The sequence below is a fragment of the Sylvia atricapilla genome, chromosome 4, assembly GCF_009819655.1.
Source record: "Sylvia atricapilla isolate bSylAtr1 chromosome 4, bSylAtr1.pri, whole genome shotgun sequence".
NCBI classification, from domain to species: Eukaryota; Metazoa; Chordata; class Aves; order Passeriformes; family Sylviidae; genus Sylvia; species Sylvia atricapilla.
The window spans coordinates 58,150,290-58,177,943 of NC_089143.1; the positions used below are offsets into that span (position 1 = coordinate 58,150,290).

General features: G+C 48.4%; 2 protein-coding genes across 2 annotated transcripts; both read right to left on the reverse strand.

The window, feature by feature from the left end:
- Window positions 1–7,588: 7,588 nt before the first annotated feature.
- On the reverse strand, window positions 7,589–14,115 carry LOC136360618 (17-beta-hydroxysteroid dehydrogenase 13-like). Its single transcript, XM_066318012.1, has 7 exons — window positions 13,831–14,115; window positions 11,542–11,649; window positions 10,819–10,950; window positions 10,081–10,187; window positions 9,252–9,389; window positions 8,883–8,999; window positions 7,589–8,161 (listed from the first exon to the last, which is right to left on the reverse strand). Exons 1-7 carry the CDS (start codon window positions 14,038–14,040, stop codon window positions 8,074–8,076), a joined length of 900 nt encoding a protein of 299 aa, XP_066174109.1. The 5' UTR covers window positions 14,041–14,115; the 3' UTR covers window positions 7,589–8,073.
- Window positions 14,116–17,508: 3,393 nt separating this feature from the next.
- LOC136360621 (estradiol 17-beta-dehydrogenase 11-like) lies at window positions 17,509–26,932 on the reverse strand. The gene is made up of 7 exons (XM_066318014.1): window positions 26,678–26,932; window positions 24,780–24,887; window positions 24,057–24,188; window positions 23,318–23,424; window positions 19,561–19,698; window positions 19,192–19,308; window positions 17,509–18,222 (listed from the first exon to the last, which is right to left on the reverse strand). Exons 1-7 carry the CDS (start codon window positions 26,885–26,887, stop codon window positions 18,135–18,137), a joined length of 900 nt encoding a protein of 299 aa, XP_066174111.1. The 5' UTR covers window positions 26,888–26,932; the 3' UTR covers window positions 17,509–18,134.
- Between the last annotated feature and the right edge of the window lie 722 nt (window positions 26,933–27,654).

Consider the following 27,654-nt stretch of genomic DNA (forward strand, 5'->3'; position numbering starts at 1 on the left):
CGGAGCGCCCGCCGCCCGGCAGGGGGCGCGCGGCGCGCATGCGCGGAGGGGCGGGGGCAAGGCGGGGGGCCGGCCGCGCTTCCCGCGCTCCCGCCGCTGGGATTCCCGCGGGGACGGGCTCCGGAGGCTGCCCTCGGCGGGCTGTCCCCGGCACAATCTACGGGCTCTGGGCGCATGAACGGGCCCACCTGCAGCGGGGAGCAGCAGCGGGCAGCGCAGCTCCCGAGAAACGTCATCACCCTGTCCCCCCGTTAGTGCAATCTCCGCTGGAATAATCTACCCCTGGTTGGGGAGAAGCCGTGTGAGGACTGGCTGAGGTCACTCGGTGTGTTCAGCCTGGAAAAGAGGAGCCTGAGCGGAGACTACGCTGCAGTCACAGCTTCCTCGTGAAGGGGAGCGGAGGGGCAGGCACTGAGCTCCTCACCGCCCTGAGCAGTGACAGGGCCCGAGGAAACACCCCGAAGCTGTTTCGGGAGAGGTTTAGGTTGGATGTTGTACCCCCAGAGGGTGGTTGGGCAACTGGAACAGGCTCCCCAGGGAAGCGGTCACAGCACCAAGCCCGACAGAGCTCAAGAAGCATCTGGACCATGCTCTCAGGCGCAGGGTGTGACTCTAAGGGATGTCCTGTGCAGGGCCAGGAGCTGGACTCCATGATCTTTGTGGGTCCCTTCCACATCAGCCTGTTCTGTGGCTCTTTGATTCTGTAATACAGATCAAAGTGATCCTGCTTCAGATTTTGGAGAAACTGCTGTCCATGAGTTCAGAGAGAAGGATATAATACAGGGAGGAAAAGGCTACCAGCTCCTTCCTCTCCACCTGTCCACCAGCTCTGGTCTCTACAGGAATATTTATATATATATATATATATATATACATATCTCATACGGAGAGATACATACAGCCTCTCCAGTGCAGGAATACTTTTCCCCAATCCACATTTCCCCCCTGGTTTGATTCAGTCTCTTTGTTAGTAGTACCCTTCTCTGCCTGTGGAATAATCAGAGTCAGTCTTGGTCTCATTTGGTCAAAGCTTGACTTCAGAACTTGAAAAGAATTGGCCAGGAAAGTTTTGCAGGCTGTTAGAACTAAAGAAAGACCTTATGAAAGAAATAGATGCCCTGGGGAGTATGGAGTCTTGCTTGCACAAAAGCAGGCCCAGCTTTGCCAGGTGAAAATGCCCATCACCTCCAGCCCCACAGATTAAAAGCCCAGTAAATGTCCCAGTTCCATACTGCAGAGCTGAAGGCTGGACTCACACTGGATGCCAAGTTCACCTCTACAGATGTGCATAATAATTCTAGGATTTCCTTTTTTCCTGAACCCAACACAATTCTGCTGAAAAGCAGGAAGGTGTTTTATAAACCCGTGTTTATCTGAGAATGAGTGGCTGGAGCCTTGCAGTTCCACACAGAGTACACATATACTGTTTTTAGGAGGAGATGCACATCTATTTAGGGATCTTTAAAGGCCAAAATGTCCAACCAAATAAGACTTCCTTTTGAGGCGGCCTGTTTGACAAAGAGACAAAACACTGTCAGTGAAAACATGGGGATCATTGTTATTATCTCAAATGTATCTAATGGGTTTAGGTTGTTATTCCACACTCCTGTGCTGTTTATTCCACAGAGGTCAGAGGCAGTGAAAATTAAGTCTCAAACAGCTGAATTGATTTTATGATGTGCTTATCAAAAAGTTGCACTAGTTTTGATCAACCCAGCACATTTTAGGTTTTGCATAAATACATCTCAGAAAATTCCTGTTCAGCAATGCCTTTTTTTTCTATGGGTTGGTTTGTTTGTTTGTTTAGGCTTTTTTTGGTTTTGGGGTTTTTTACATAAAAACTTCAAGCAATCCTCCTCAAGTTCATCCATGTTTTTGGAAGGTACTTACCTGAATGTACATGCAGAGATGCTGCTGTCCATGTGGAGTTTCCAGAAGGCTGGAATCGGCCAAAGTGACTTGTACAGACCTGTGTTTTGCAGATTTCCCCTTCCCTTCTATCACAGTGTACACTTATATTCTCTGTTGTCCTAAGAGCTTCTACATCACATATCCACAATGTCCAGCCTGGCAGCGGCTTTCCTTCCCCAGACTGCTTCTCATCAAGATGAAAGCCTGACACTTAAGAGGTGCCAAGGCAGGAAATATTACCTCCCAGCTTCCTCATATGACTGCTGGGGATTGAAGCAAGGTCTGTGAAAAGGTAGAAGTCATTAGTGGGCGGACTCTGTTCCAAACGAGGAACTTTGTGCTCTTATTTCTGGCTTTGAGAGTTAGTGATACTGCTTGTAACGTGTTGTGGCTCTCACCCAATGCCCCTGGAAACCACCCAAAAGGCTCAGATTGACTTCAGTCATAGTTTGATCACACCTTCAACCCACAGAGATGCCATTGTTTGGTTTTACTGCCGTTGCAGTGCTTGGCGTAGAGCTGCTCCTGCTCTCATACACTCAGATACATCCACTAAGTCCTCACAAGCAGTGCTTTGCAGGGTGAGGTATGATCCCTGATGACAGAAAGAGGTTACCTTTTCCTGGATGTGGGCAGGCTTTGAGGCTGGATTCCTGGTGATCTGTTGTGACTGTTCTGGTAAATGCTTTACCTCTGTTCTCTTAGTAAATGTAAAGTATTTGTCTGGATTCTCTTAAAGCCTTGAGTTTAAAACTGTAGTAGCTTTTTTGAATTAGCAACTGCAGAGACCTGTAAGGCTTCCATAGTTTATCTTGCTTCTCTAAAGGCAGAAAATTTAAAAATATTGCTATTCCCTGATAGTAACAATTCGCACAAGAAAAAAAAAAAAAAAAAGCCAACTGTGAAAAATTAAATAGCTGGATTTTTTTTGTGTGTGTGTTTTGTTTTTTCAGCTGTTTCAGAGGGGAAAAAAGGAAGTTCATTTGGTCCAAAAGACAAATCATGACCTGGCAGCTCTGAGACAGGGCATAACCTTGGGTGATAAAGATGTTTGGGTGTCGAGTGACTGTGGCTTTGTGTGCTAATCTCAGCTACATCAGCATGTGACAGATATGCCTACAAAGTGAAAACCCACAGGAGCATAAACACCTTCCTTGAGGAGGCTTTGGAGTGAAAATGAATGCCAGGTAGCTGTGTCTTGCCAAGAACGTGTCACACACTGAGTATAGCTTTGCACCACATCACTTGACATCTTCCAGACATCCTGGATTACTGGATGAAGAAAAATCCCTTTCTCAAATTTGTTAGTCCGCCACAGGACTAACACAGCCATACCCACTGCCAGAGTCCAAGGTTTTCGTGGGGCTACATATACATGCAAAACATCTCTTTGTTAGTGCCCTGCACAGCACAGGCATTATCTAAAACAGCCTTTAGACTATCGAGGGTCATGCTTCAGGATTTGTCTGCCTGTGATCCATGTTTGTAAGCACTTGGGAAGGTCTGTGTTTAATGTAACTGTGTATGGAGCATCCCAAGTGTCAGGACTTCCAAGGCTTCAGGTGTGTTGTGTGTGACAGGACAAAATTGAAACAATCTTGAAAAAAGTCTTGAAAAACAACTTTCTGAAAAAGCTGTGCTGCTGCTTCCTTACCTATAGGCCTGTGGCATACATGGAATTTTGTCATCCTGCTGAAGGAGGCTACACCTCTCTTTGGCATGTTTCTTCCCTTTTATCTGTTCCCTGCTCCTGAGGAGAAAGAGCATGGAGTGAGCTCCAGCCTCTCCTGCCCCTAAATTGGTTACTGATTAACCATATGGACTAGGCACAAATCCTTCTGAGTCAGGAATGCTTTAGCTAGAAAATGAACATATGAACAGTGAGTGTAAGCTGTGTTCATAAAATGTTGCTTTTTAATGATTCTCAGTGCTTATTCCTAGTGTCATATCCATTACAACTGAACCATATAAAAGTAGTCCCCTTTCCAAGGGGTCTCCATAGTCCTGTGCAGAAAATCTCAGTATCTCAGAAGCTGTTAGCTCTGTCTCTCTGTTAATTAGTGTCCTGATTGATTTTGATTGGTTGGGTTTTGGTTTGTTTGGTTTTTTTTTTTTTTTTTTTTTGGCTGAAAGTATTTATTAAATACACAAGAACTGACCATATCTCCGAGTGACCTAAAAGGGCACTTCTAAGGAAATAACTAATTAATCTAAAATTTTTTAGCTTTTTCTGGCCTATACTACATTGCCTGCTGTAAATCATGATGTAGCCTTCTTCCAGACAAGTTCATTAAAATCCCCTTAAAATTATACTTGTGTTTAAAAGGGCTTTGGGTACAGTTTAATGTCTAAGAAAGAGAGGAGGATGGAAGTGGAAATGTACCACATGAGCAGATGTTCAGTTGGGAAGACAACATTAATGATAAGGCTGTGCAGCCAGAACTGTTGTTAACAGCACATGCATACTTTAAGGACTTAGACAACTGAGCTACACATAAATACTGGGGTTTTCCCTTTCCTTGTTTTTCATGCCAGAGAAACTTGAACCTTGTCTTTTGCCAGTAAAATTCCAGTGTAACTACAGAGAAATCACAAAATGAAAATAAATGCAGAACACCACAGCTGCATAATACTAAAGCCAGCTATTACATGATTTTCAATTTTTCACCTCTCTTACAGTGCAGGTGTCAGTTCTGTGAGGCTCAAAAAAGTCCTTATGTACTGTATTCCAGGTCAGTGCTTCAGAGGGAAGCAGCAACACCTCATCCTGGAAAAGCTATGTGGCCACCAAAGGATTAGTGCAAGCTCCTGCTCAGGGTTTGGGTTTTTTCTCCCATTAGAGATTACCTCATGATTAGCAGGCTGGGAGGCACTGGTGAACATGAGTGTCTGGAATTCCTTTATATAAAAATACTGCCACTATTGTCACCAGATTATTTTTGAGCATTGAGTGCATCTTCCTGTTGCAGCACTGGTTTAACTAGAATGTTTCTTGAAAATCAGTTTAATTGTGATGTTTTAGAATATGAGCTACTAGCTGTGAACATTAAAAGGCTGAGAACACAGAGAGGAAATAGTTTGCACAAGAACAAGTTTAATCCTAGAAACACCTGGCCTCTTGGATAAATGTAAGCTTATTCGTACTCTGTAGAAGTTCTGCAGTAAAGCTACAATCCTCTTGGTGATGAGCTCAAACAAAGCAAGAGACCTGCTTGGAAAAGGAAAAAAAAAATGCATGGTCAGATACTAGATGAGAATGAAAGGATCTGAGAGATTGAAGGTACCAGAAAGTTGAGTCAGAATTTTTTGCAGACAGATTTGCAACACTGTGAACCACCAGTGATCTCAGATGCTTAATTTCAGTGGAGAAGTAGTAAAAAAACCACAAAACAATACAAAACCCCCTTCCTGAACTGCTGGGTTTAGGAGATTCGGTGCATTTAGAGATCCATGTTCTGAAATGCTACGTGAAATTGCCTGGATTTTTATGCATACTGGTACTACCTGCAAACATTAAAAGTATTGCCCCAGTCAATACACTGGGGCCTTGGTGCTAGCAGACAGTGGCACTAAGAGGAACAGCCCTGATTTTCTCCTGTAAGTGGCCTAGGTTTGTGCCAAGAAATAAATGATTGAGATTATTCCCCTGACATTGAGTGGGATTAAAGGACTTTGGAAAAATGTGGCAGAGCCAGTCTTTGAAGAAGTACCATGAGACTTTGCTAAAGGGACAGGCCAGGTGGCAGTGCCGTGGGGAGCTTTAATCCATGCCATCAGAGGTTCTGTAAGTAGCCCACCTTCATGCCTCTTGCTCTGGGGACCAGAGCCCTGTCACTGGGCAGGGCAGTCCCAGCAGTGGCATCTGCCTGCTGGCTGCAGCCCCTCAGGGAGTACACAGAGAACCTGGCACATGAAATCCCTGTGGGACCCTCACTCTCCTGAGCTTTCTTAAAGCTGGAAGAGCTGAGGAAGGAGCTTCACAGACCCTTAGGCAAAATCATGGTGCTTTTAACTGAGCTGATGCTCATCATGTCCGAGGGAGACTGGGCTGATTGCAGTGCAAAGATTAAGACCTAGGCACTTCTTACTTCTCTCTTGGAACTTGGTTCTCTGCCTAATTAACACATCAGTGTTTGGGCCAGACCCCAATTGCACGGCTCAGCAGTGCTGTCATTTTCCTGGCACAGTGCTCCAGTCAGTGCTGGGGCCAAGGAAGAGGAGGCAGGGAGGGCATGGAAGTGCCCACTCCCAGAGACACCCCAGCAGGAGCAGAGCACAGGGCCACAGTCACTAACCTGACTCAGGAGGAGTCCTAGACCAGGGTGGCAGCTACTGCTCTTCAAATTTGGGACTCAGCTGTAGGTGGGTGCACAAAAGCTGCTCACATGGACTCCTGCTGGGCACCCACGTGTGACCAGAGTTTGGGCTAAGCTTCAGCTGCGTGTTGTGGCCAGAAAGAGAACTGAGGAGCCTGGGAGGCTTGGTGACTCAGTTCTGTCACTGGTGTTTAGGAGGTGAAGGCTGAAATCCTTGCTTTTTGTTCGGTTCTTATGCCAAGCAGACTTGGAATCTCAAGCAACATGGAGAAGAGCACGTAGCTCTCAGTCCTGACAGGCCTGTCCTCTTAGAAACAGCTGAATATGTAGCTCAAATAGAAGCAGGAAAAAACAACTTCTTTCAGAGCAGACAAAAGTCACTACGTCACTCTTCTCAGATTTGGGAGATGCCACTGAGGCAGGGAAAATAGACTTACAAAATAGCTTACTGAAAATGCATACAAATTGTACTCCTTTATCCTTCAGGACTTAAAGCATGCTTCTCTCAAATGGTTTGAGGGTTGGAGGGTCTTGGTTTTAAATACTAACCACATCTAACACTCCTTAATTGGCTCTTAACTTTTTGGATTTTTTAAAATTCTCTGAAATTTGCTTACCCTTTCTTTCTTGTCTGTTTGCTTTCTCTATGAAGCAAAAAAATCTAAAGCTGGGAACTTGAGCTTCACTTGCCTTGAGTGTCCTGTTACATGAATGTTCCATGAGCAAAAAGGAAACTATTTTTGTGTCATTTAGCTCATCTAGCAACTATTTGTGCTGATGGCAGCAAAACATTTCCTGGTTGCCAGCTAAGAGCAGGAAGAGCTGGGTGGTGAGGGCTCTCTCTTTTCTGAAGAAAAAGAACCTTGGTTTACAGAACAACTCAGGTGAACAGGACAGACTCCAAGTGTGCCTGCCTGGGATGGCTGTGGGCTGGCAGTGCCTGCAGCAGGTGGGAGTTGCACAAGTGGGTGCACAGATCCTTTGTGCTCTGGAGGGGTCTTTGACCCGTGTGTCAGCAGCTGCTGCTCTCTTGGACCCCAGGCCAAAGACCTTGAGGGGTGTCACCTGCTGTGCCATCAGAGCAGGCCCCTGGCTTGTGATGAGGAGCCTCATCTGGAGCCTTCCCTGCACCTGGACCCTTCCCCTGCCTTGGCCCTGTGCCTGCGTGGGCTGCACTTGTGGCACCCAGTCATTTGTAGAGAAATACTGCACTGTTTTCATGAGAAGGTGTTTTAAAGATGTCTGGAGAGTGCAGAAGAGCAGTGTGAGAAATGATACAGGGAAAGGTGGATTCCTTGATACCGTACCTTAAATGCATCTCCAGGACCTGATTATGACTTTCACGGCCAAGAGACACTGTGTTCTTTGTGTTAAAGAACTGTATTTATTAATATAAAGGCATAAATTGATGGCGCAAATGATGCAATTGATAATCAAAGTAATTAGGTATATCACATATACACCTGTATTATTTCAGATATTTCCTACAAAAATGTGGGAAATTCAGTGTTCATTAGAGCATTTTATAATTCAAAAATATAAATTGAGGTGAAAACAGGCCACCCACCTTTGTGTGAATTCCTGCCTGCCTCAGCACAACGAGATGGAGATGGTGGGATGTACATTCAGTGCAGCCCCTCTGGAGCTGCATCACTGCTTTGCCAACACTCCCTGTTATGCAGGTGTGTTCCAGCTGCAGCTGTGGGATTAGCCCTTAGGTGTGCCTGGGAATGGTGGCCTGGAAGCACCTGCCTGTGCTCTGTTTGAATCAAGCCAGCTGAACTACACTCAGCACTTGTTCTGTTTTCACTGGTGCCTCTGGGAAATGAGAATCAGTCCTTGCTTTTCACTGGGTGCTTCTCTGCCCAATGACTGCATCAAACTTGACCTCAGACATCTTCTTCAGGAAGTTCAGAGCACGTTCTGGAAACACCCTGAAAGAGACAATAACATGAAATTAAAACTGGGATCGAAGGTTAAATTATGGGGAAAAGTGGCACTGCAGGTGAGGGAAGAGCTGGTCTGGGACAGAATGCATGCTCACACATGGACTGAGACTAAGGCTGAAACAGAGTCTTAAACTGGGCATTATTTCCCAAGGACATGTAGCCCTCATCAATCTCTTTCCAGTCTTTAATCCAATCCCACTCATCTCTTTTTATGATAGTTCCAGGACAGGAATGTACCAACCATAATTTAGGCTGCAATATTGCTGCAGAATCCAAAAAGTTTTCATACTGAACATAGACACAAGCATTTGCTCTCGCTTTGCAACAGAGCCCTTTTAAAGCAATTTTCCAGTCTCCATGGCCTGAATCTTTGGTGTTGAAGTGGAGAAACAAACACTCAGGTCCTCATCTCATTCTGGGACTATGCTGGAGCTGCTGTTTTAAAGAATGTGGTGGCCTCTAGAGCAGTGGAGTTCTGCACTGGCACCAGTCAGCTGCAGCAAGTGGTTCTATGCAAGGCCCAGTGAGAGTGCTCAAAAAAAATCTCTGGATTATGTCAGCTGTTGTCACTGGAAAGAACCATGGCATATTAACTACTTTGTGATATGTTCTAAAATAAAAGTTAATCTTGAATCAGATTTTACAAGTTTGAGGGTGGTACACTCAGCAGGTTACAAGTTTGATATATTTTTTTTGCCCTACTCACCTTTCAAGCAGTAAAGCAACGCTCTGATTTGGTGGAACAAAAACCATTTTCTGGTTGGTCACTATTCCTTCCATCAGAGTCTCTACAACTTCTTCAATCTCCAAAATCTTCCCAAGCCTACACAGGAAAGCAAACACACAAGAGCTGCAGTGGGAAAAAGGGGTAGTACCAGCTGATCTAGGAGGCACAAACTCAGGTAATTCAAATGCAGCAATTACATGGGTTAAAGGACACTGCAGAATGTCTTTAGCCAATGATACACAGTTTGTTGTTCCACAGCCAGTTGGAACAGAGACCTAAAGCTAGGGATCAAATGCAGTGCCTTGATGCAAAGAAGGAAGCACAGGAATGCAGAGTATTGAGAGTTACCTTGTACTGGGGTTTTTGACAAATCCAGTGTTTATAAAAACCGGACAAAGGCACGTGGTTTTTATTCCATCCTTTCCCAGGGCAGACAGCTCCTCTGTCAGAGCTTTATGGAATCCAACTGCAGCAAACTTGCTTGAGCTGCAGGAGGGGAAAAAGTACAAATGAGAAGGCAGAAATCCTATTTCCACCTTTCTAAAACTGCAAATTTCCTGAACAATCACATACATACAGTAAAGACTAGGCTGCAAAAACCACCAAATAATATAATCCAGCTGAGAGGAAGAGGAAGGACTATACTAACTTTGCTTGTGCCACAATGTAGTGGTGGATTAGATATTGAAACTTGTGAAGTAATTGTGGAAGGCAGACAGGAAGACAAAACAGACAGGAAAACATCAGGAAATCTTAGAAATCGTTGAAAACATTAACTGTGTATAACTGTCAATCAATGCACATCCCATTTTTCCCATGAGAGAAGATTCTTGGAAGGAATGCATCCTGAATGTCTGAAATTAGGAAGGATGGGCAGGGAAATGGAGGATAATCCTCAACTATTTATTGTACCACACATGAGCATGTCAAATCAATTGTGTGGGCTTTGAAATAGAAGGACATTATGTAAGCAAAACTGAGGAACAAGTTTTGCCATGGAAATAAGTGTGAGCCTTAGGTTTAAATTAATTCCAAAGAAAACAGATGCCACATGACAATTCTTTCATACAAACATTGCTCAGGATTCACTCAGACCTAGTAACTCGGTACTTTCTGATGGGAAAGACAAAATTAATTTTTTTTTTAAATTAAGCAAGCTGATTTCAAAATCACTTACCAGTAAGTCACCATGTAAGGAATCACAAAATGACCTGCTGCTGAAGCCACCGTGACAATGTGCCCGTAGTTGTTGTCCATCATGACTGGCAGAAAAGCTCTCGTGGTCTTGGAAGTCATTTAAACCAAGAGGCAAAATGCAGGGGGCAGGAAGGAGGAAAAGAACATTGTTTTCTCAGGCATACTCAGCACTGACCCTCAGTGCCATTCACTAGGTGGCCAAAGCTATCCCTAAAGCTATGAGCTGCACAGCTCAAATCCTGATTCCCAGAGCCACGGGGAGACCTGCTCTCTGAGCAGTGGTACAGCTGGCAACCTGCTCTCCAAAGCTTTCAGCAGCTGGCTACAAACAGGAGCTGGTTTTCACCTCTTTCCTTTGCTGCTTTTGAGGTTTCAAGTGAAATGCTGGCAGGGTCTCAGCCCCAGCACATACAATAAACCACTTGCCAACCTAGGGCTTCTCTTTTCTTCTGCCACAAAGAAGTACTGCTGAAAGCCTCCCACCCTGTCAGCCCCAGGACACCTCTGACAGAGGCCAGTGTGTGCTGCAGATGAGGCTGGCACCAGGCAGCTCACATCTGCCAGAAGCCATTCCAGTTTCCCAGCACACAGTGTGCTTGGGTGCCCCTGGGCTATACAGTTCATTTGGTAATTCACTGCTAATCAGGGTTGGTCTGAATATGCCTCCTCAATGACACTCCCAACAAACTGTGGCTGTGCAGATGGTAGTGGCCCTTACCCACATGTGACCCAGAATGTTGATATCAAACATCCTTTCTATCTGGTGGTCCTGAGTCGAGAGGAAGTCAGCAGCTGTAATCACACCAACATTGTTCACCAGGATGGTCACATCCCCAATATCCTTCTTCACCTTTTGGAGAGAAGAAAAAAGCCCCAAATTGTGTCTGTCACTCAGGGGAAAAAAAACAAGATATGCAAGGGTGGGGAAGATGAGTCGTAATTAATTTAATTCTTAACACGGCATCTCTAAGGGGGAGGGAGATCATGCCACATTTCCAGATGTGGCAGGAACTCTGCAATAGTAGAGCCATGCAATCTGGTTTAGGTCTGATTCTTTTCCTTTAAGTAATTCCAGTATTTACTGGGTTCCACAAACTGTGCACAGTTTGGCCCAGGGAGGTACAGACTGTTTTGAGGCAGCTGGAGCACAGCCATTACAATAAAATGTTCCATATGTCCTCAGTGCTATGTTCCTCCAGAGGCTGGAACCCTAGAGGACAAACTTGGCAACAGGATGTGACGTGCTGGAGCCTCCCAAATAGGATGGGACTGGACTGATCTTGGAAGAGCTGCAGCACTCTGTGTCCAGAGAGCAGCGAGGAGTGGGGAGCTTCCAAGGGCTTGCAGGATTTGTGTACAACACCTCTTCTCTAGTTTTCCTGCCTTCCATGGGAATCCAGCATGGCTGGGAAAGCCTTTGGCCGTGCCCCTGCTGCCCCACCTTGTCTGCAGTGCTGTAGATGTCCTCCCGTTTGCTGCAGTCCACCACGAAGGTTTGAACGGTGGCTCCCAGCTTCTGGCATTCTGCTGCCGTCTCCTCAACGCTGTGCTGGAAAGGGGCAAAGAGAAAGACACTGCACAGCTGTCCCTCACATGGCTGGGCAGCACAGGCTGAATATACCCCTGGATTGGGCAACCACTGCCCAGCCCCAGAGCAGTTCCTGGGTACCCAGGGAAAGAGCTGGAGGTGGGGTTGTTCAGAGTATAGGTATTCCAGCTGGAAAATGTGGATCTGTGTAGAATGACTACCAGAAAGGAAATAGCAGAATCATGGAATGGTTTGGGTTGGAAGGGACCCTAAAGATTATATAGCTCCAACTCCTCCTTACAATGGGCACGATTTTAGACCAAGTTCTCAGAGCTCCATTTAGTCTGTCCTTGAACATTTCCAGGGATGAGGCATCTGTAACTTCTCTGGGCTGTCTGTTCAAGTACCTTGACTCCCTCACAGTAAAGAATTTCTTCCTAATATCCACCTCCTCTCTTTCGATTTGAAACCATTTCCTTCTGTCCTGTCACTACAAGGTCTTGGAAATACTCTCTCTCCATCTTTTTGTAAGCCTCCTTCACATGCTCAAAGGTTGCAATTAACTCTGAAGCTATCAGTTTTCCAGGCTGAACAATCCCAATTCTCTTAGCCTCAGGAATGTGGCAAGAAGAGTGAGTTTGGCTCGGTAAGACAGAGGGCACACGGTGCCTATCGCAGCACAGCAGGCAGCACTGAGTGTAAACAGAGCTCCTGCTGTAAACAGGCCTGGCTGACACCCTGAGGTGTGGAGAGGGGCTCTGTGTGTTTCTGTGTTCACATGCTGGCTGTGAGAAGAGCCACAGTTTGTATAGGATCTGGCTGAGATGGAATTCATTTTCCCATAGCATTGTCACAGTGCTGCACTTTGCACTGGTCACTAGGAAGGGGTTGATAACACACCCGTTTTTTGGCTGCTGCTGAGCAGTGCTGGCACAGCACCAGTGCTGTGTTCCCAACATTCCTCACCTCATCAGTAGACCCTGGGTGTGGACATGATTAGGAAAGCAGATCAAAAGTGACCAAAGGGATATTTCATATCATATGATGACTTCAGATATAAAAGCCAAGAAAAGGAGGAAGAAGAGGAGGGGCATCCGGTATTTACAATGTTTGCCTTCCAGAGCAAGCACTTCCCAGCACATGGGCTGATCCCAGCTGATGGGAAGTAGAGACCGAAATATTTTTAAAATATTTTTTGTCTCTTTGCTTCTGTGTGCACAGCCTTTCAGCTTTGCTTTAGCAAACTGCTTTATCTCAACCTAAAGTCATTGTTTCCCATGTTATTTCCTCTACCCAGTCCAGCTGAGAAGAGGGGGTGATAGAGCAGCTTGGTGGGCACCTGGCCTGCAGCCAAGGTCAACCCACCACAACAGTGCACAGTGCAGGGAGACTTCCCTTACAGAACAGCACCTGACTAGAAGAACAGAATCTTCCCTCTGTCACTGTATCAGCTCACAGAGCCAAGCCATGAGTGTTTTTGCTGTCGTCTTGTCCCCCAGGTGCCAGAACACTGTGCCAGTGGGGCCCTGTGCTGGGGGCTATTTTGCAACTTCAAGATGGCACAATTAACTTCTTTGCTGACCCAATGTGTGAGAAACAGGAAGCACAGCCTTTCACCCTCCCTGTTGCCCCTACACTCAGCACTTTGTCCTTGATCCCTTCTGAATGTCATGCTGCATGTTTGTATCTGCCCATCCCCTCCTTGCCCAGGTCCTCTACACGTGCAGCTCACACACAGCCCGGCACGGCGATGCTGCTGATGGGAGTGCGGAGAAAACACATCTCCCAGCAAGGCACACACAGCACCCGAGGCCACAGAGAGAACGAGGGAAGGCAGACCCGCTCCTCTCTGCAAACAGCCTTCTGCTCTCCGCCGGCTTTCTCTGCCAGCCCGGGCAGCGGCTCCACCAGCAGCTCCCGGAGCGCTGCTTTCCCTCTCGCAGGTGCTCTGCCGCCCGCTGCTGCTCCCTCCCGACCAGCACCGAGCGGGAGCAGAGCCCCGCACCCTCCGCTGCCGGCGGGGCCAAAGCCTGTCCCGGCGCTCGGCATCCAGCCCAGGAGCCGAGCGGGAGCCGACGGCAGCGGGCTGCGAGGGGGCGATGGGGCTGCAGCGTGGGGCTGCCCTCCTCCCGCCCCTCAATCCCCCGTGCACTCGGAGGTGACGGAGCGAGGAGCCGTGTCCCTCCTGACGCGACCAGTTACCTTATTGATGTCCCACAGAACCAGCCTGCTCTGGCGCTTGGCGAACTCCAAGGCGGTCGCTCTCCCGACGCCATGGCCAGCGCCCGTGATGAGCACCAGCTCCCCGCTGAGGGACTTTCTCCTCGCAGGCACGAAGAGCTTCACAAAAGCCTCCAGGTAGGAGTAGAGAAGCGTCACCAGGAACAGGAGAAGCTCCAGGAACAGATTCATTGTTTGCCCGGAGCTCTTTTGAGGACCGAACTGAACTTTAATCTCTTTCGAGGGGACGCGGGTTGTTGATTTAACACCGCCCGTCTCAGTGCGCGCCGCTGATCCCGTCCGCTCCCGCAGGATCCACCCCGCACCGGCCGCTGCTCCGCCCCGCTGTCCCACCCTGAGCTCCCGCTGTCCCTGCGCTGATGTCCATGTGCTGGTGTCCCTATGCTGGTGTCCCTTTGCGGGTGTTCCTGTGCTGGTGTCCCTGTGCTGATGTCCATGTGCTGGTGTCCCTGTGCTGATGTCCCTGTCCTGGTGTCCCTGTGCGGGTGTCCCTGTGCCGGCGCTGGGTGAGCGGTGCGGAGGAGCTGCGGTCTGCACGCCAACCTGCCCTCGTGGAACCGTGTTCGCCCTGCAGCTGACAGGCGATGCCGGGCGTGGATAAAGAAATGTGGCTTTTAGAGCGTTTTCTGTGCCCTCCTGTTCCTCTCTCAGGTCCTTGTATCAAGGAAGTGGCAAAACATGTTCTTTTTTTCTCCTTTGCTGCAGGTGGAAAAGGGACGGAACTGGCAATAAAATTGCTCATCCACTTACAAAAGCATCTTAAGATCCATTAAATTCTGTATTGTAATTATTCTCAACGTTTTCAACGTTTTGCTGTCGAGTTGCTCAGTGCCATGAGGTCCTTGAGCAGTTTTCTTCAATGTTCTTCTTTCCATTGCATCTCTGTGCATTGTCAGCAGGCTTTGTCCTCCACCCATCCTTTTCCAAGTCCTCTGGAAAGCTGAATGAGACAAGTCCTTTAAACTTCTGGAACCACAGAAGCTGTTTGTCTTACTATGTCTTATATTTAGTTATCCATACTCAAACCTTCCATCTTATGCTGCAGCTGCTTAGTTACCATAAGTCCTTTGAAAAATGGCATTATATTGCATAAATTGGGTAATTTTAATCTAATTTAGTCTAAATTACACTTGGACTCACTTGTCTATAATGGAGTATCCGAAACCTTAACCAGAACAGGAACGATTATAGGAAATAGAAGAAAAGTACTTTCAGCTGTTTCTTCCAGCTCTATCAATATAACTGTATGGCTTTTCGTGGAAAGGATTGCTGTCCTTAATCCTTTGTTTTTTAGTTAAAAAATCTGATGTACCAGATGTTAATGTAGGTGTAAAAAATCAGATGTACCAAATGTTAATCATTTCGTTTAAGGATATTTTTGAGCTGCTTGGGAAAGTGTGATAGGTTTACAAACATCTAACAACTGGCCAAAATCATGTCTAGTTAAGATTACAGTTTTTGAAAAGTATTATTTTTGTCCTGGTGGTTTGGCTGCATCTCACCTTGTCTGTGAGAGACCGGGTCAGTCCCAGCACAGAGACTCCAAGCTAAGCGTTCCTACTTTTCCTTTTTCTCTTGGAACTTGGTTCTCTGCTTAATTAACACATCAGTGTTTGGGCCAGACCCCAATTGCACAGCTCAGCAGTGCTGTCATTTTCCTGGCACACGGCTCCAGTCAGTGCTGGGGCCAAGGAAGAGGAGGCAGGGAGGGCATGGAAGTGCCCACTCCCAGAGACACCCCAGCAGGAGCAGAGCACAGGGCCACAGTCACTAACCTGACTCAGGAGGAGTCCTAGACCAGGGTGGCAGCTACTGCTCTTCAAATTTGGGACTCAGCTGTAGGTGGGTGCACGAAAGCTGTTCACATGGACTCCTGCTGGGCACCCACGTGTGACCAGAGTTTGGGCTAAGCTTCAGCTGAGTGTTGTGGCCAGAAAGAGAACTGAGGAGCCTGGGAAGCTTGATGACTCAGTTCTGTCACTGGTGTTCAGGAGATGAAGGCTGAAATCTTTGCTTTTGCATATGTTTCTTGATGCCAAGCAGATTTGCAGCCATAGAAGACACAGAACCACAGCCACACACAGAGTACTGCACAAGTTGCCTTGCCCAGTAATTCCTCTGGGCTCTGGGACCCTGGACTAGATCCAGAAAAGTAGGAATCAATAGTGCCCCCTTCCTCAGGAGCAAGTGTGCTAAGAATCAGACTCTGCAGAAGAGTGCTGTCATCCCCTGGGTGGATTTTTGACTTCCAGTTTAATGCTGCCATCAGAATCTGAATGATACACGTGACTAGTGGGAATGGTGTGCCAGGAGAAGCCAAACACCTTGTCTGGTGTGTCCTACTGATGCCAGTCCTTCCCCAGTCTAAGAAAAGGGCCAAGTCATCCAATGTTGAAATTTCTCCAGGGTCTTTTTAAGCTTTTTTTCCTGTGGAGTCACTGGACTGTGACCTTCCTTGGGGCAAGGATTCAAGTAATGAAATAGAAGAAATGTGGAAGGTGGGTACTAGGAGAGGCTAAGTTGGGTGGGAAGGTAAGGACGCTTGCCAGCCATACAAGAGAAAACTGTCAAGTACCCACAAATCAGTTAACTACTGATTTAGCCCTTACGTTCCAGTTCTAGTGAGTGCTAAGCGCAAATATTTTGGCTGGTATGCTGCTTGCTCTGACAGGTCTTTTGAACTTTTGATGCATCTGTCATTTTAGGCTTTTTGACTCCTCACTAGGTAAGAATAGGTGGAAGTGAACATAACCAAAAAGCCACACAGATATGGCTTCAGGTGTCTCACATGTGTGACAGGACTGTCATGGTGGCAAGAGGGCAATATGCAGCTCATAAAGAAGCAGGGATACAACCCCACACATTTTGGCTTGGTTTGCAAATGGAAACCAAATGGAAACCAAGTATTCCCGTTTTTCCCTTCCTGTCTCAGCTGCAGGAATCTTGCACTGTGAAGCACAAGACCTGAAGCTGGGAAGTGTCCTGTTACATGGATGTTCCGTGGGCAAAATGGAAAACAGTTGCGTGTTTATTTAAGCTGTCAACAGTGCTTCTACCTCTTGCCAGCTAGGAGCAGGAGAGGCTGGGTGGTGAGGGCTCTCCCTTTTCTGAAGAACCTTTTTACAGAACAACTTGAAAGGCTCAGGTGAAGAGGACAGACTCCAACTGTGCCAAAGGTGGCAGCGCCTTCAGGCCTGCCTGGGATGGCTGTGGGCTGGCAGTGGCTGCAGCAGGTGGGAGTTGCACAAGTGGGTGCGCAGATCCTCTGTGCTCTGGAGGGGTCTTTGACCCGTGTGTCAGCAGCTGCTGCTCTCTTGGACCCCAGGCCAAAGACCTTGAGGGGTGTCACCTGCTGTTCCATCAGAGCAGGCCCCTGGCTTGTGATGAGGAGCTGTGTGCAGCCTTCCCTTGCACGCCCAACCCTGGCACTGCCTTTTAGCCCTGGCCCGTGCATGGGCTGCAGTGCCTGGCCCTGTACCTCATGGTCCTGATGTGGCTTCCCTGTGTGCCCAGGGACTGCCTCATCCCTGCAGCCTGGGCTGGTGTTTGGCAGACTCTGGCTGATCCTTTCAGCACTGCAGCACCTGCTCCGCTCTCCTTGCCTGGACCTGGTTACCACTTTCATTGCTGAGAGATACCTTTGGGTTAGAAAAATGTATTTATTTATAATATGGAGTGTTGACGGTGCTAATGCATCACTGATAAATGTTGTAATTAGGCATTACATTACAAACAAGGCTGTATTATTTCAATAATACAAATAATTAATTCAATAATGCTCATTACAAATGCACACAAACCTTTAGGTGTTCATTAGAGCACATTCTTTTAAACTTAAAATTTTTAAGTGAGATGAAACAGGCCACCCACCTCCTCTATAAGTTGCTTCTTGCACGATGCTTTTGCTCAGGGATGAGTCCAGATTAACATGTTCTCAGGCAATCCCTTTGCACTCAACTAGGCAGCTGTGCTGTCCCAAACACAGGCTTTGTGGGAATTCCTGCCTGCCTCAGCACAACGAGATGGAGATGGTGGGATGTACATTCAGTGCAGCCCCTCTGGAGCTGCATCACTGCTTTGCCAACACTCCCTGTTATGCAGGTGTGTTCCAGCTGCAGCTGTGGGATTAGCCCTTAGGTGTGCCTGGGAATGGTGGCCTGGAAGCACCTGCCTGTGCTCTGTTTGAATCAAGCCAGCTGAACTACACTCAGCACTTGTTCTGTTTTCACTGGTGCCTCTGGGAAATGAGAATCAGTCCTTGCTTTTCACTGGGTGCTTCTCTGCCCAATGACTGCATCAAACTTTGGAAGGGTCATCTTCTTCAGGAAGTTCAGAGCACGTTCTGGAAACACCCTGAAAGAGACAATAACATGAAACTGAAAGTGGGATAGAAACCTAAATTATGGGGAAAAGTGGCACTGCAGGTGAGGGAAGAGCTGGTCAGGGAGGAAAATGTATGCTCACATGAACTGAGACTGAGTCTTAAACTGGGCATTATTTCCATAGCTCTCATCAATTTCTGCCTAATTAACCTCCAATCCTGGCCTTTTAGGACAGTTTGAATGCCAGGTGTCTCTGGGCACTATGTGAACTGCAATATTGCTGCAGGATTCAGGAAGGTTCAATATTGTACAGATGTAGATGTGTATTACATTTCATGCTCTGAAAACCAGCAGGCCTGTGGAAGGATGAGATGTTAAAACAAAGGTGCAGTTTCCTCTCTTTAAGATTCCTTCTCCTAAAGACTTTTGTCTCTTTATCCCCGTCGTAAACTATGACAAAAAAACCCACCAAAGTTCACCTCGTATTCTGAGTGCTTTGACAGCATCAGTTTTGACTTGCCTATGCTTCTGCAGACGTGCACTCTCAACAAGAAGCTCTTGGAGTTGTTGCTAAAAGATTTAAAATATTCTTCCCAATTGTCTGTTGTTTCGTTTAGCAAACAAGAAACTACCAAGTGTTTTGTGAGATACTACAGGATTTGACTGAGAAGCTAACTGAGTTGTTTGGATGTGAATTCCAGATTTGGAACTGGAGCTCTGGTAAAAACTACTCCTCAGCACAGCAGCTGCACTGGATAATTAAGTTGTGTGAGAGGATAAATCTTTCTTTACATAGCAAGTAAGCAGTAGAGCCCTTTTGGAGGAACATTCTCAGCTTCTGTGGCCTCAGTGCTGACATGAAGAAACAAACAGTAATAAGCAGCAGGTCCTCAGCTCTTTCTGGAATTTCTGCTGACTCAGAAGTTACAAGTTTGAACCTTGTATACTCAGGTAGTATTGTTGTTTCCACACCCATTGTTTAATTTTCCTTTGTACTTACATTTCAGAAAGCAAAGCAATGTTTAGCTGTGGTGGAACGAAAACCATTTTCTGGTTGGTCACTATTCCTTCCATCAAAGCCTCTACAACTTCTTCAACCTCCAAAATCTTTCCAAGCCTGCACAGGAAAGCAAACACACAAGAGCTGCAGTGGGAAAAAGGGGTAGTACCAGCTGATCTAGGAGGCACAAACTCAGGTCATTCAAACGCAGCAATTACATGGGTTAAAGGACACTGCAGAATGTCTTTAGCCAATGATACACAGTTTGTTGTTCCACAGCCAGTTGGAACAGAGGCCTAAAGCTAGGGATCAAATGCAGTGCCTTGATGCAAAGAAGGAAGCACAGGAATGCAGAGTATTGAGAGTTACCTTGTACTGGGGTTTTTGACAAATCCAGTGTTTATAAAAACCGGACTAAGGCACGTGGTTTTTATTCCATCCTTTCCCAGGGCAGACAGCTCCTCTGTCAGAGCTTTATGGAATCCAACTGCAGCAAACTTGCTTGAGCTGCAGGAGGGGAAAAAGTACAAATGAGAAGGCAGAAATCCTATTCCACCTTTCTAAAACTGCAAATGGCCTAAACCATCATATAGAGGAAAGGCTAGGCTGCAAAAACCACCAAATAATATAATCCAGTTGAGAGACAGGCCAGAGCGTAGAGGTGGATTAGATATTGAAACTAGTGGAGTAACTGTGTAATGCATAGCAGGTGTCTCAAAAATGGCACTTTAGTTCCAAACAGACGGACAAACATCAGGAATTCTTAGAAAACTGCAACTGAAGCCTATCAATCAATGGACATCCTATTCTTTTGCATGAGAGAAGACTCCTAAAAGGAATGCAGGCAGGAATCTCTAAATTTAAGAAGGATGGGCAGGGTAGAAATGGAGATTAACCCTTTACTGTTTATTGTACCACACAGGAGCATCTTGTAACAGTTTTGTGTGACTTTTGAAATAGGGGAGCATTATGCAAGCAGAACTGAGGAACAGCCTGCCATGGAAACAGGTGTGGGCCTGAGGTTTAAATCAGTTCCAAAGAAAGGAAAGCCACAGAATCAGTTTATTTACTGTTATGGATTTGGCAGTGTAATTCCAGTGAAATCCCTGGCTGGAGAGCTCTCACACTGCCGACACTGAGTCACTCTCTAAGGAGGAGTATTCCTGGGAAAAGATTGCTCCAAGAAGGAATGTTCCCAGGAGAAGACTCCTGCAGCTGGAGCTGCCTTTATGGAAGGCTGGTTGTGATGCAAGATGGCAATATGCAGTCTAACAGGTTTTCGGTGCCTGCACCATGATTTTCCTGACATGTTTCAAGTAGAAAAGTAGTTTGATGCCATGATGGCAGAAGGTCAGGGATGAGGTCAGCAGGGAGGACCTCATGGTGGGAGGCTGTTATAGAACATCCAGCCACGACAACCAGCAGATGAGGTGTTCTGCAAGCATCTGGCAGAAGTCTCATGGTTTCTAGCCCATCAACTGGCCAAATGTCTGCTGGAAATACAACACAGCAGAGAGGAAGCAGCCTAGGAGGTTCCTGGAGTGTTTGGAAGACAACCTCCTAACACAACTGGTAAGAGAGCCTACTGGAGGAGGCTCCTTGGTACATGTGTTGTTTGTGAACAGAGGAGTGGTGGGTGATGTGGTGGTTGGTGGCAGTCTTGGGCAAAGGGACCACAAAATGTCAGTGTTTTCAATAGTGTGTGAGGTAAAGAAGGGCACAAGAACTTCCAGCTTGGACTTCCAATGGGCAAACCTTGGCCTTGTTTAGGACACTGATTGACAGAGTCAGTCCTGAAGGGCAAAGGGGCCCAGGAAGAAAAGTGGTCCATGCTTTAAACGGGAATTGTGAAATACTCAAGACCAGCCCATCTTCATGTGGTTGAAAGACAAATGGTCAGGGAAAAAGACCAGCCTGATTAAACAGAGAACTTAGGCTGGAACTGTGGGGGGAAAAAGCAATGTATTCTCTCCAGATGGAGGGTCAGATAACTTGGGAGGACTATAAAGATGTTGTGAGGTCACATGGGGAGATTAGAAGGACATAACCCCAACTAGACCTTGGCCTTGGAGACAACAAAAAACTTTACTATAAATATAGCAAAAGGAGGGTCAAGGAATGTCTCCATCATTTGTTGAATGCAGAAGGTAGCGTAGTGACAGAAGACGAGGAAAAGGCAGAGGAACTTAATGCCTTCTTTGTCTCAGTCTTTAATATTGTCCAGTTGTCCCTCAGGATTCTCAGCTCCCAGAGCTAGAAGTTAGGGACAGAGAGCTGAGGGAAGGGCCCATAATCCAGGAGGAGATGGTTAGTGACCTGCTGTGCCAATTAAACACTCACAAGTCTATGACCTCTGATGGGATCCATGCCAGAGTAATGAAGGAGCTGTTGCAAGAACTTGCCAAACCACTTTCAATCACCTATCAGCAGTCCTGCTTAACTGGACAAGTTTCATCTGGCTGGAAATTAGCAAATGTAACACCCATCTACAAGAAGGGCTGGAAGGATTATCTGGGGAATTACAGGCCTGTAAGCCTAACCTTGGTTCTGGGCAAGGTTATGGAAGAGAACATCCTGAGTTCTCTCAGGACATGTCCACATGCAGGACAACCAGGGGATCAAGCCCAGCCAATGTGGATTTACAAAAGGAAGGCCCTGCTTGACCAACCTGATCTCCTCGTATGACAAAGTGGCCCACCTAGTAGGTGAGAGGAAGGCTGTGGATGTGTCTATCCAGGATCTATCTAGACTTTAGTAAAGTGTCTGACACCATCTGCCACAGCATCCTCCTAGAAAAACTGGCTGCTTTCAGGCTGGTGGGTGGACTCTCCAATGGGTAAAAATCAGGCTGATGGCTGGGCCCAGAGAGCTGTGCAGAATGGAGATAACTCCAGCTGGCAGCTGGTCACCAGTGGTGCTCCCCAGGGCTCTGCTTTGGGCTGTCCTGTTTGACCTCTCCATGGATGGCCTGGACACGGGGATGGAGGGCACCCTCAGGGACTGTGCAGGACACTGAGCTGGGTGGAAGTGCTGGTGTGCTCAAGGCTCTGCTGGAGACCTGGACAGACTCCATCAGTGGGCTGAGGACACAACTGCGGGAGGCTCAAGAAGGTGAAGTGTCAGGTTCTGCCCCTGAGCCATGCAATGACACGGGCTGGGTGAGGAGTGGCTTGGGACAGAAAGGGACACCTGGGCTGCTGGCTGACAGCGGCTGAACCTGGGCCAGTGTGTGCCCACGGGGCCAAGAGGGCCAGTGGCACCCTGGCCTGGATCAGCCAGCAGGACAGGGCTGTTCCCTGTCACACCTGAGTGCTGCGTGCAGTTCCAGACCCCTCACTTCAAAAAAGACATGGAGGTGCTGCAGCATGTCCAGAGAAGGGAAACAAGGCCCATGAAGGGTCTAGAAAACATGTCTGATGGCGGGGGGAGCTAGGTTTGTTCAGTCAGGAGAAGAGTAGGCTCAGGGGAGACTTCATGGCTGTCTACAACTCCCTGAAAGGAGGTGGAGGGAGATGGGGTCATCTCTTCTGCCATGCCTGCACTGAGAGGAAGAGAGGAAGTGGCCTTAGGCTGAGACAAGGAAAATTCAGATGAGATATTAGAAAAAAGTTTTTTCACTGTTAGGGTGGTCAGGGACTGGAATAGGCTCCTCAGGGAGGTGGGGGAGTCACTGTCCTGCAGGTGTTTGGAAGGCATTTGGATCTGGCACTGGATGATGTGGTTTAGGGGTCACAGTGGCAGTGCTGGTTGAATGGTTGGACAGGATGATCTTAAAGGTCTCTTCCAACCTTGATGATTCTATTTTTATACTCTACAGTCAATGCCACAATGGAAAAAGATCAAAAGCTACACACTAAGGGTTTACTTGACAACACTATAAAAAATCACAGAGGAACTACATTCTAAGAAGAAGAAGGGAAGAGGATACCTTTTTTGCTAAGCAAAAGTCTGCATCGGTGGGGAGAGAAAAGAGGAGAGTCTTTCATTAGTAGATGTATCACATGACAACTCTTTCATACAAACACTACTCAGGATTCACTCAGACCTAGTAAATCGGTACTTTCTGATGGACAAGATGCAATTAAAATATAAAAAAATGAAGAAAGCTGATTTCAAAAACACTTACCAATATGCCACCATGAAAGGAGTCACAAAATGACCTGCTGCTGAAGCCACCGTGACAATGTGCCCGTAGTTGTTGTCCATCATGACTGGCAGAAAAGCTCTCGTCGTCTTGGAAGTCATTTAAACCAAGAGGCAAAATGCAGGGGGCAGGAAGGAGGAAAAGAACATTGTTTTCTTAGGCATACTCAGCACTGACCCTCAATGCCATTCACTAGGTGGCCAAAGCTATCCCTAAAGCTACGAGCTGCACAGCTCAAATCCAGATTCCCAGAGCCACGGGGAGACCTGCTCTCTGAGCAGTGGTACAGCTGGCAACCTGCTCTCCAAAGCTTTCAGCAGCTGGCTAGAAACAGGAGCTGGTTTTCACATCTTTCCTTTGCTGCTTTTTGAGGTTTCAAGTGAAATGCTGGCAGGGTCTCAGCCCCAGCACATACAATAAACCACTTGCCAACCTAGGGCTTCTCTTTTCTTCTGCCACAAACAAGTATTGCTGAAAGCCTCCCACCCTGTCAGCCCCAGGACACCTCTGACAGAGGCCAGTGTATGCTGCAGATGAGGCTGGCACCAGGCAGCTCACATCTGCCAGAGGCCATTCCAGTTTCCCAGCACACAGTGTGCTTGGGTGCCCCTGGGCTATACAGTCCATTTGGTAATTCACTGCTAATCAGGGTTGGTCTGAATATGCCTCCTCAATGACACTCCCAACAAACTGTGTCTGTGCAGATGGTAGTGGCCCTTACCCACATGTGACCCAGAATGTTGATTTCAAACATCTTTTCTATCTGGTGGTCCTGAGTCGAGAGGAAGTCAGCAGCTGTAATCACACCAACATTGTTCACCAGGATGGTCACATCCCCAATATCCTTCTTCACCTTTTGGAGAGAAGAAAAAAGCCCCAAATTGTGTCTGTCAGTCAGGGGAAAAAAACCAAGATATGCAAGGGTGGGGAAGATGAGCATTAACTAATTTAATTCTTAACACGGCATCTCTAAGGGGGAGGGAGATCATGCCACATTTCCAGATGTGGCAGGAACTCTGCAATAGTAGAGCCATGCAATCTGGTTTAGATCTGATTCTTTTCCTTTAAGTAATTCCAGTATTTACTGGGTTCTACAAACTGTGCACAGTTTGGACCAGGGAGGTACAGACTGTTTTGAGGCAGCTGGAGCACAGCCATTACAATAAAATGTTCCATATGTCCTCAGTGCTATGTTCCTCCAGAGGCTGGAACCCTAGAGAGCACACTTGGCAACAGGATGTGACGTGCTGGAGCCTCCCAAATAGGATGGGACTGGACTGATCTTGGAAGAGCTGCAGCACTCTGTGTCCAGAGAGCAGCGAGGAGTGGGGAGCTTCCACGGGCTTGCAGGATTTGTGTACAACACCTCTTCTCTAGTTTTCCTGCCTTCCATGGGAATCCAGCATGGCTGGGAAAGCCTTTGGCCGTGCCCCTGCTGCCCCACCTTGTCTGCAGTGCTGTAGATGTCCTCCCGTTTGCTGCAGTCCACCACGAAGGTTTGAACGGTGGCTCCCAGCTTCTGGCATTCTGCTGCCGTCTCCTCAACGCTGTGCTGGAAAGGGGAAAAGAGAAAGACACTGCACAGCTGTCCCCTCACATGGCTGGGCAGCACAGGCTGAATATACCCCTGGATTGGGCAACCACTGCCCGGCCCCAGAGCAGTTCCTGGGTACCCAGGGAAAGAGCTGGAGGTGGGGTTGCTGTGAGGACAGGCATTCTGGCCTTAAATTCAGGATCTCTTTGTAACCTGAAAGGCAGGCTGGCAACAAGAGTGTGTTTGGCTTGGTAAGGCACACAGAGCAAGGCTGCAGAAAGGGGGCCCACGGTGCCTATCACAGCACAGCAGGCAGCACTGTGAGTGTAAAGAGCTCGTAAAACACAGGCTTGGCTGACACCCTGAAAGATGAAAACCGGCTCTGTGTGTTTCTGTATTTACATACTGGGTGTGATAAGAGCGGTGTCCTTCACAATGCACAATGTAGAAAGTTTTTAATTTCAGAATGACCTTTGATAGGTCAGAAGCTCCCAGAGCAGAAGTGACTTGGTTGTATCTCTGTTCCCATGTGCCAGAAGGCCATGCCAGTGGGAACCTGTGCAGTGAAAAGCTCTAGGTCACAAATAGCATGGGACAGCTGAGCAGTCCCTGTGGTGGGTGACTGGGCACCTGTCCTCAACACCAGCTGCTGTTTAATGCTGAGAGTCCCCAAAAGGGAGGCCTTGTCAAAGCAGTTGGGTGGGAAGAGCATACTCCTACATCCTCTGGAATCCACCATCTCCCTTGGCACTGTATTTCAGTTCCTGCTGACACCCACGCTTACAATCTATTTCCCAGCACTAAAGCCAGGTGTCGCTCGCTACTAAATTTATACCATAATCCCTCCATTCCATCCAGGGATCATGAACAATTCTCTGCTTCACTGCAACCCTGTACACTTTGTGAGAGCAGTGCCGTGCCTCCTCCCACCCCTCCAATGTCTGGTCATAGGCATAATGGGTACCACAAACAGACAATGAAAATGTTCAACACTATCTTCCCTGTTTATCCATCCTCTCCCTCAGTTTGTCTCCGGTTTGGTGTATTTTTGTTTGTGGTGGGCTGGGTTCTGTTTGGGGGCCTCATGATGAACTCCTTTGCTGAGCCAATGTGTCAGAAACAGGAGGCACAGCCTCTCACCCAACCTGTTGTACCTACACCCAGCACTTGGCCCGGATCCCTTCTGAACGCCATGCTGCATGTTTGTATCTGCCCATCCTCCACTTGCCACGGCTCTTTTGCATTCCAGTCAAATCATCTGAAATAAAGAGCCTGGGCCAGTGTAAACATTTATAGAGGTGCCATCTACCAGCGTGCAGCTGCGCAGAGGGCAGCCGGGCTCACACACGGCGATGCTGCTGATGGGAGTGCAGAGAAAACACATCTCCCAGCAAGGCACACACAGCACCCGAGGCCACAGAGAGAACGAGGGAAGGCAGACCCGCTCCTCTCTGCAAACAGCCTTCTGCTCTCCGCCGGCTTTCTCTGCCAGCCCAGGCAGCGGCTCCACCAGCAGCTCCCGGAGCGCTGCTTTCCCTCTCGCAGGTGCTCTGCCGCCCGCTGCTGCTCCCTCCCGACCAGCACCGAGCGGGAGCAGAGCCCCGCACCCTCCGCTGCCGGCGGGGCCAAAGCCTGTCCCGGCGCTCGGCATCCAGCCCAGGAGCCGAGCGGGAGCCGACGGCAGCGGGCTGCGAGGGGGCGATGGGGCTGCAGCGTGGGGCTGCCCTTCTGCCGCCCCTCAATCCCCCGTGCACTCGGAGGTGACGGAGCGAGGAGCCGAGCGTGTCCCTCCTGACGCGACCAGTTACCTTATTGATGTCCCACAGAACCAGCCTGCTCTGGCGCTTGGCGAACTCCAAGGCGGTCGCTCTCCCGACGCCATGGCCAGCGCCCGTGATGAGCACCAGCTCCCCGCTGAGGGACTTTCTCCTCGCAGGCACGAAGAGCTTCACAAAAGCCTCCAGGTAGGAGTAGAGAAGCGTCACCAGGAACAGGAGAAGCTCCAGGAACAGATTCATTGTTTGCCCGGTTCTCCTGTGCGCGAACTGCGCCCGGAGCCCCCCCGCCGCCCCGGCCCCACAACCTGCCGAGGCCACGCCCCCGGGGTTCGGCGCCCAATCAGAGAGCGGCTGAGCGCGGGGGGCGCGTCTGTGGGCGGGGCCAGCCGGGGGCGTGCGGGGGCCCGGGCGCGCTGCCGGGTGCGCGCCGAGCCGCGCTGTCGGCCACTCTTCCCTGCTCCGCGGGGAAGGGAGAATAACGGGGAAAATGGCCAGTCCTAGGTTGGGATAAGGCAGTTGATTAAAGTAAAAGATCTCAAAGAGAAATGGTTATTCCCCGCGGGAAGCAGTGCTTCCGCATGCACATCGGTCGCTCCGGAAGACAAACGCTGTAAATAACGAACGCCCGCCCTCCCCTTCCTCCTCCTCCTTTCCTTATGTTTTATGTCTGACTGACGTCATGTGGCATGGAATAACCCTTTGGTCGCTTCGGGTCGGCTGGCCTGCTTGTGTCCCGTCCCGTGATCTTGCCCGCCGATGTGGCTGGGAATGCTGGGGACACAGCGCTGATGCCGCGGGAGCGGTGCCCCGCGGCAGCCAAAACACGGGCGTGTCACCGGCCCCTCACGGGTGTGTCACCGGCCCCTCACGGGCGTGTCACCGGCCCCTCACGGGTGTGTCACCGGCCCCTTCCGGAGCGCCGCGCACGGCCCGGCGCCGCGGGGCTGCGGCGAGCACGGAGCTCCGCCCCGGCCAGAGCCGGCCCCGGGCGCTGCCATTGGCGCCGC

Bases quoted from the DNA above. Each gene is read 5' to 3' on its own strand.
- LOC136360618 (XM_066318012.1), bottom strand. From the start codon at position 14,040: ATGAATCTGTTCCTGGAGCTTCTCCTGTTCCTGGTGACGCTTCTCTAC. The intron at 10,951-11,541 runs GTGGGGCAGCAG...TCTCTCCAAAAG, and splicing joins TCTACAGCACTGCAGACAAG to GTGAAGAAGGATATTGGGGA. The intron at 9,000-9,251 runs GTAACTCTCAAT...TTTCCTGTGTAG, and splicing joins GTCAAAAACCCCAGTACAAG to GCTTGGGAAGATTTTGGAGA.
- LOC136360621 (XM_066318014.1), bottom strand. From the start codon at position 26,887: ATGAATCTGTTCCTGGAGCTTCTCCTGTTCCTGGTGACGCTTCTCTAC. The intron at 23,425-24,056 runs GTAAGGGCCACT...ATGACTTCCAAG, and splicing joins ACATTCTGGGTCACATGTGG to ACGACGAGAGCTTTTCTGCC. The intron at 19,699-23,317 runs GTAAGTGTTTTT...CCCCTCCTGCAG, and splicing joins CCTTTCATGGTGGCATATTG to CTCAAGCAAGTTTGCTGCAG.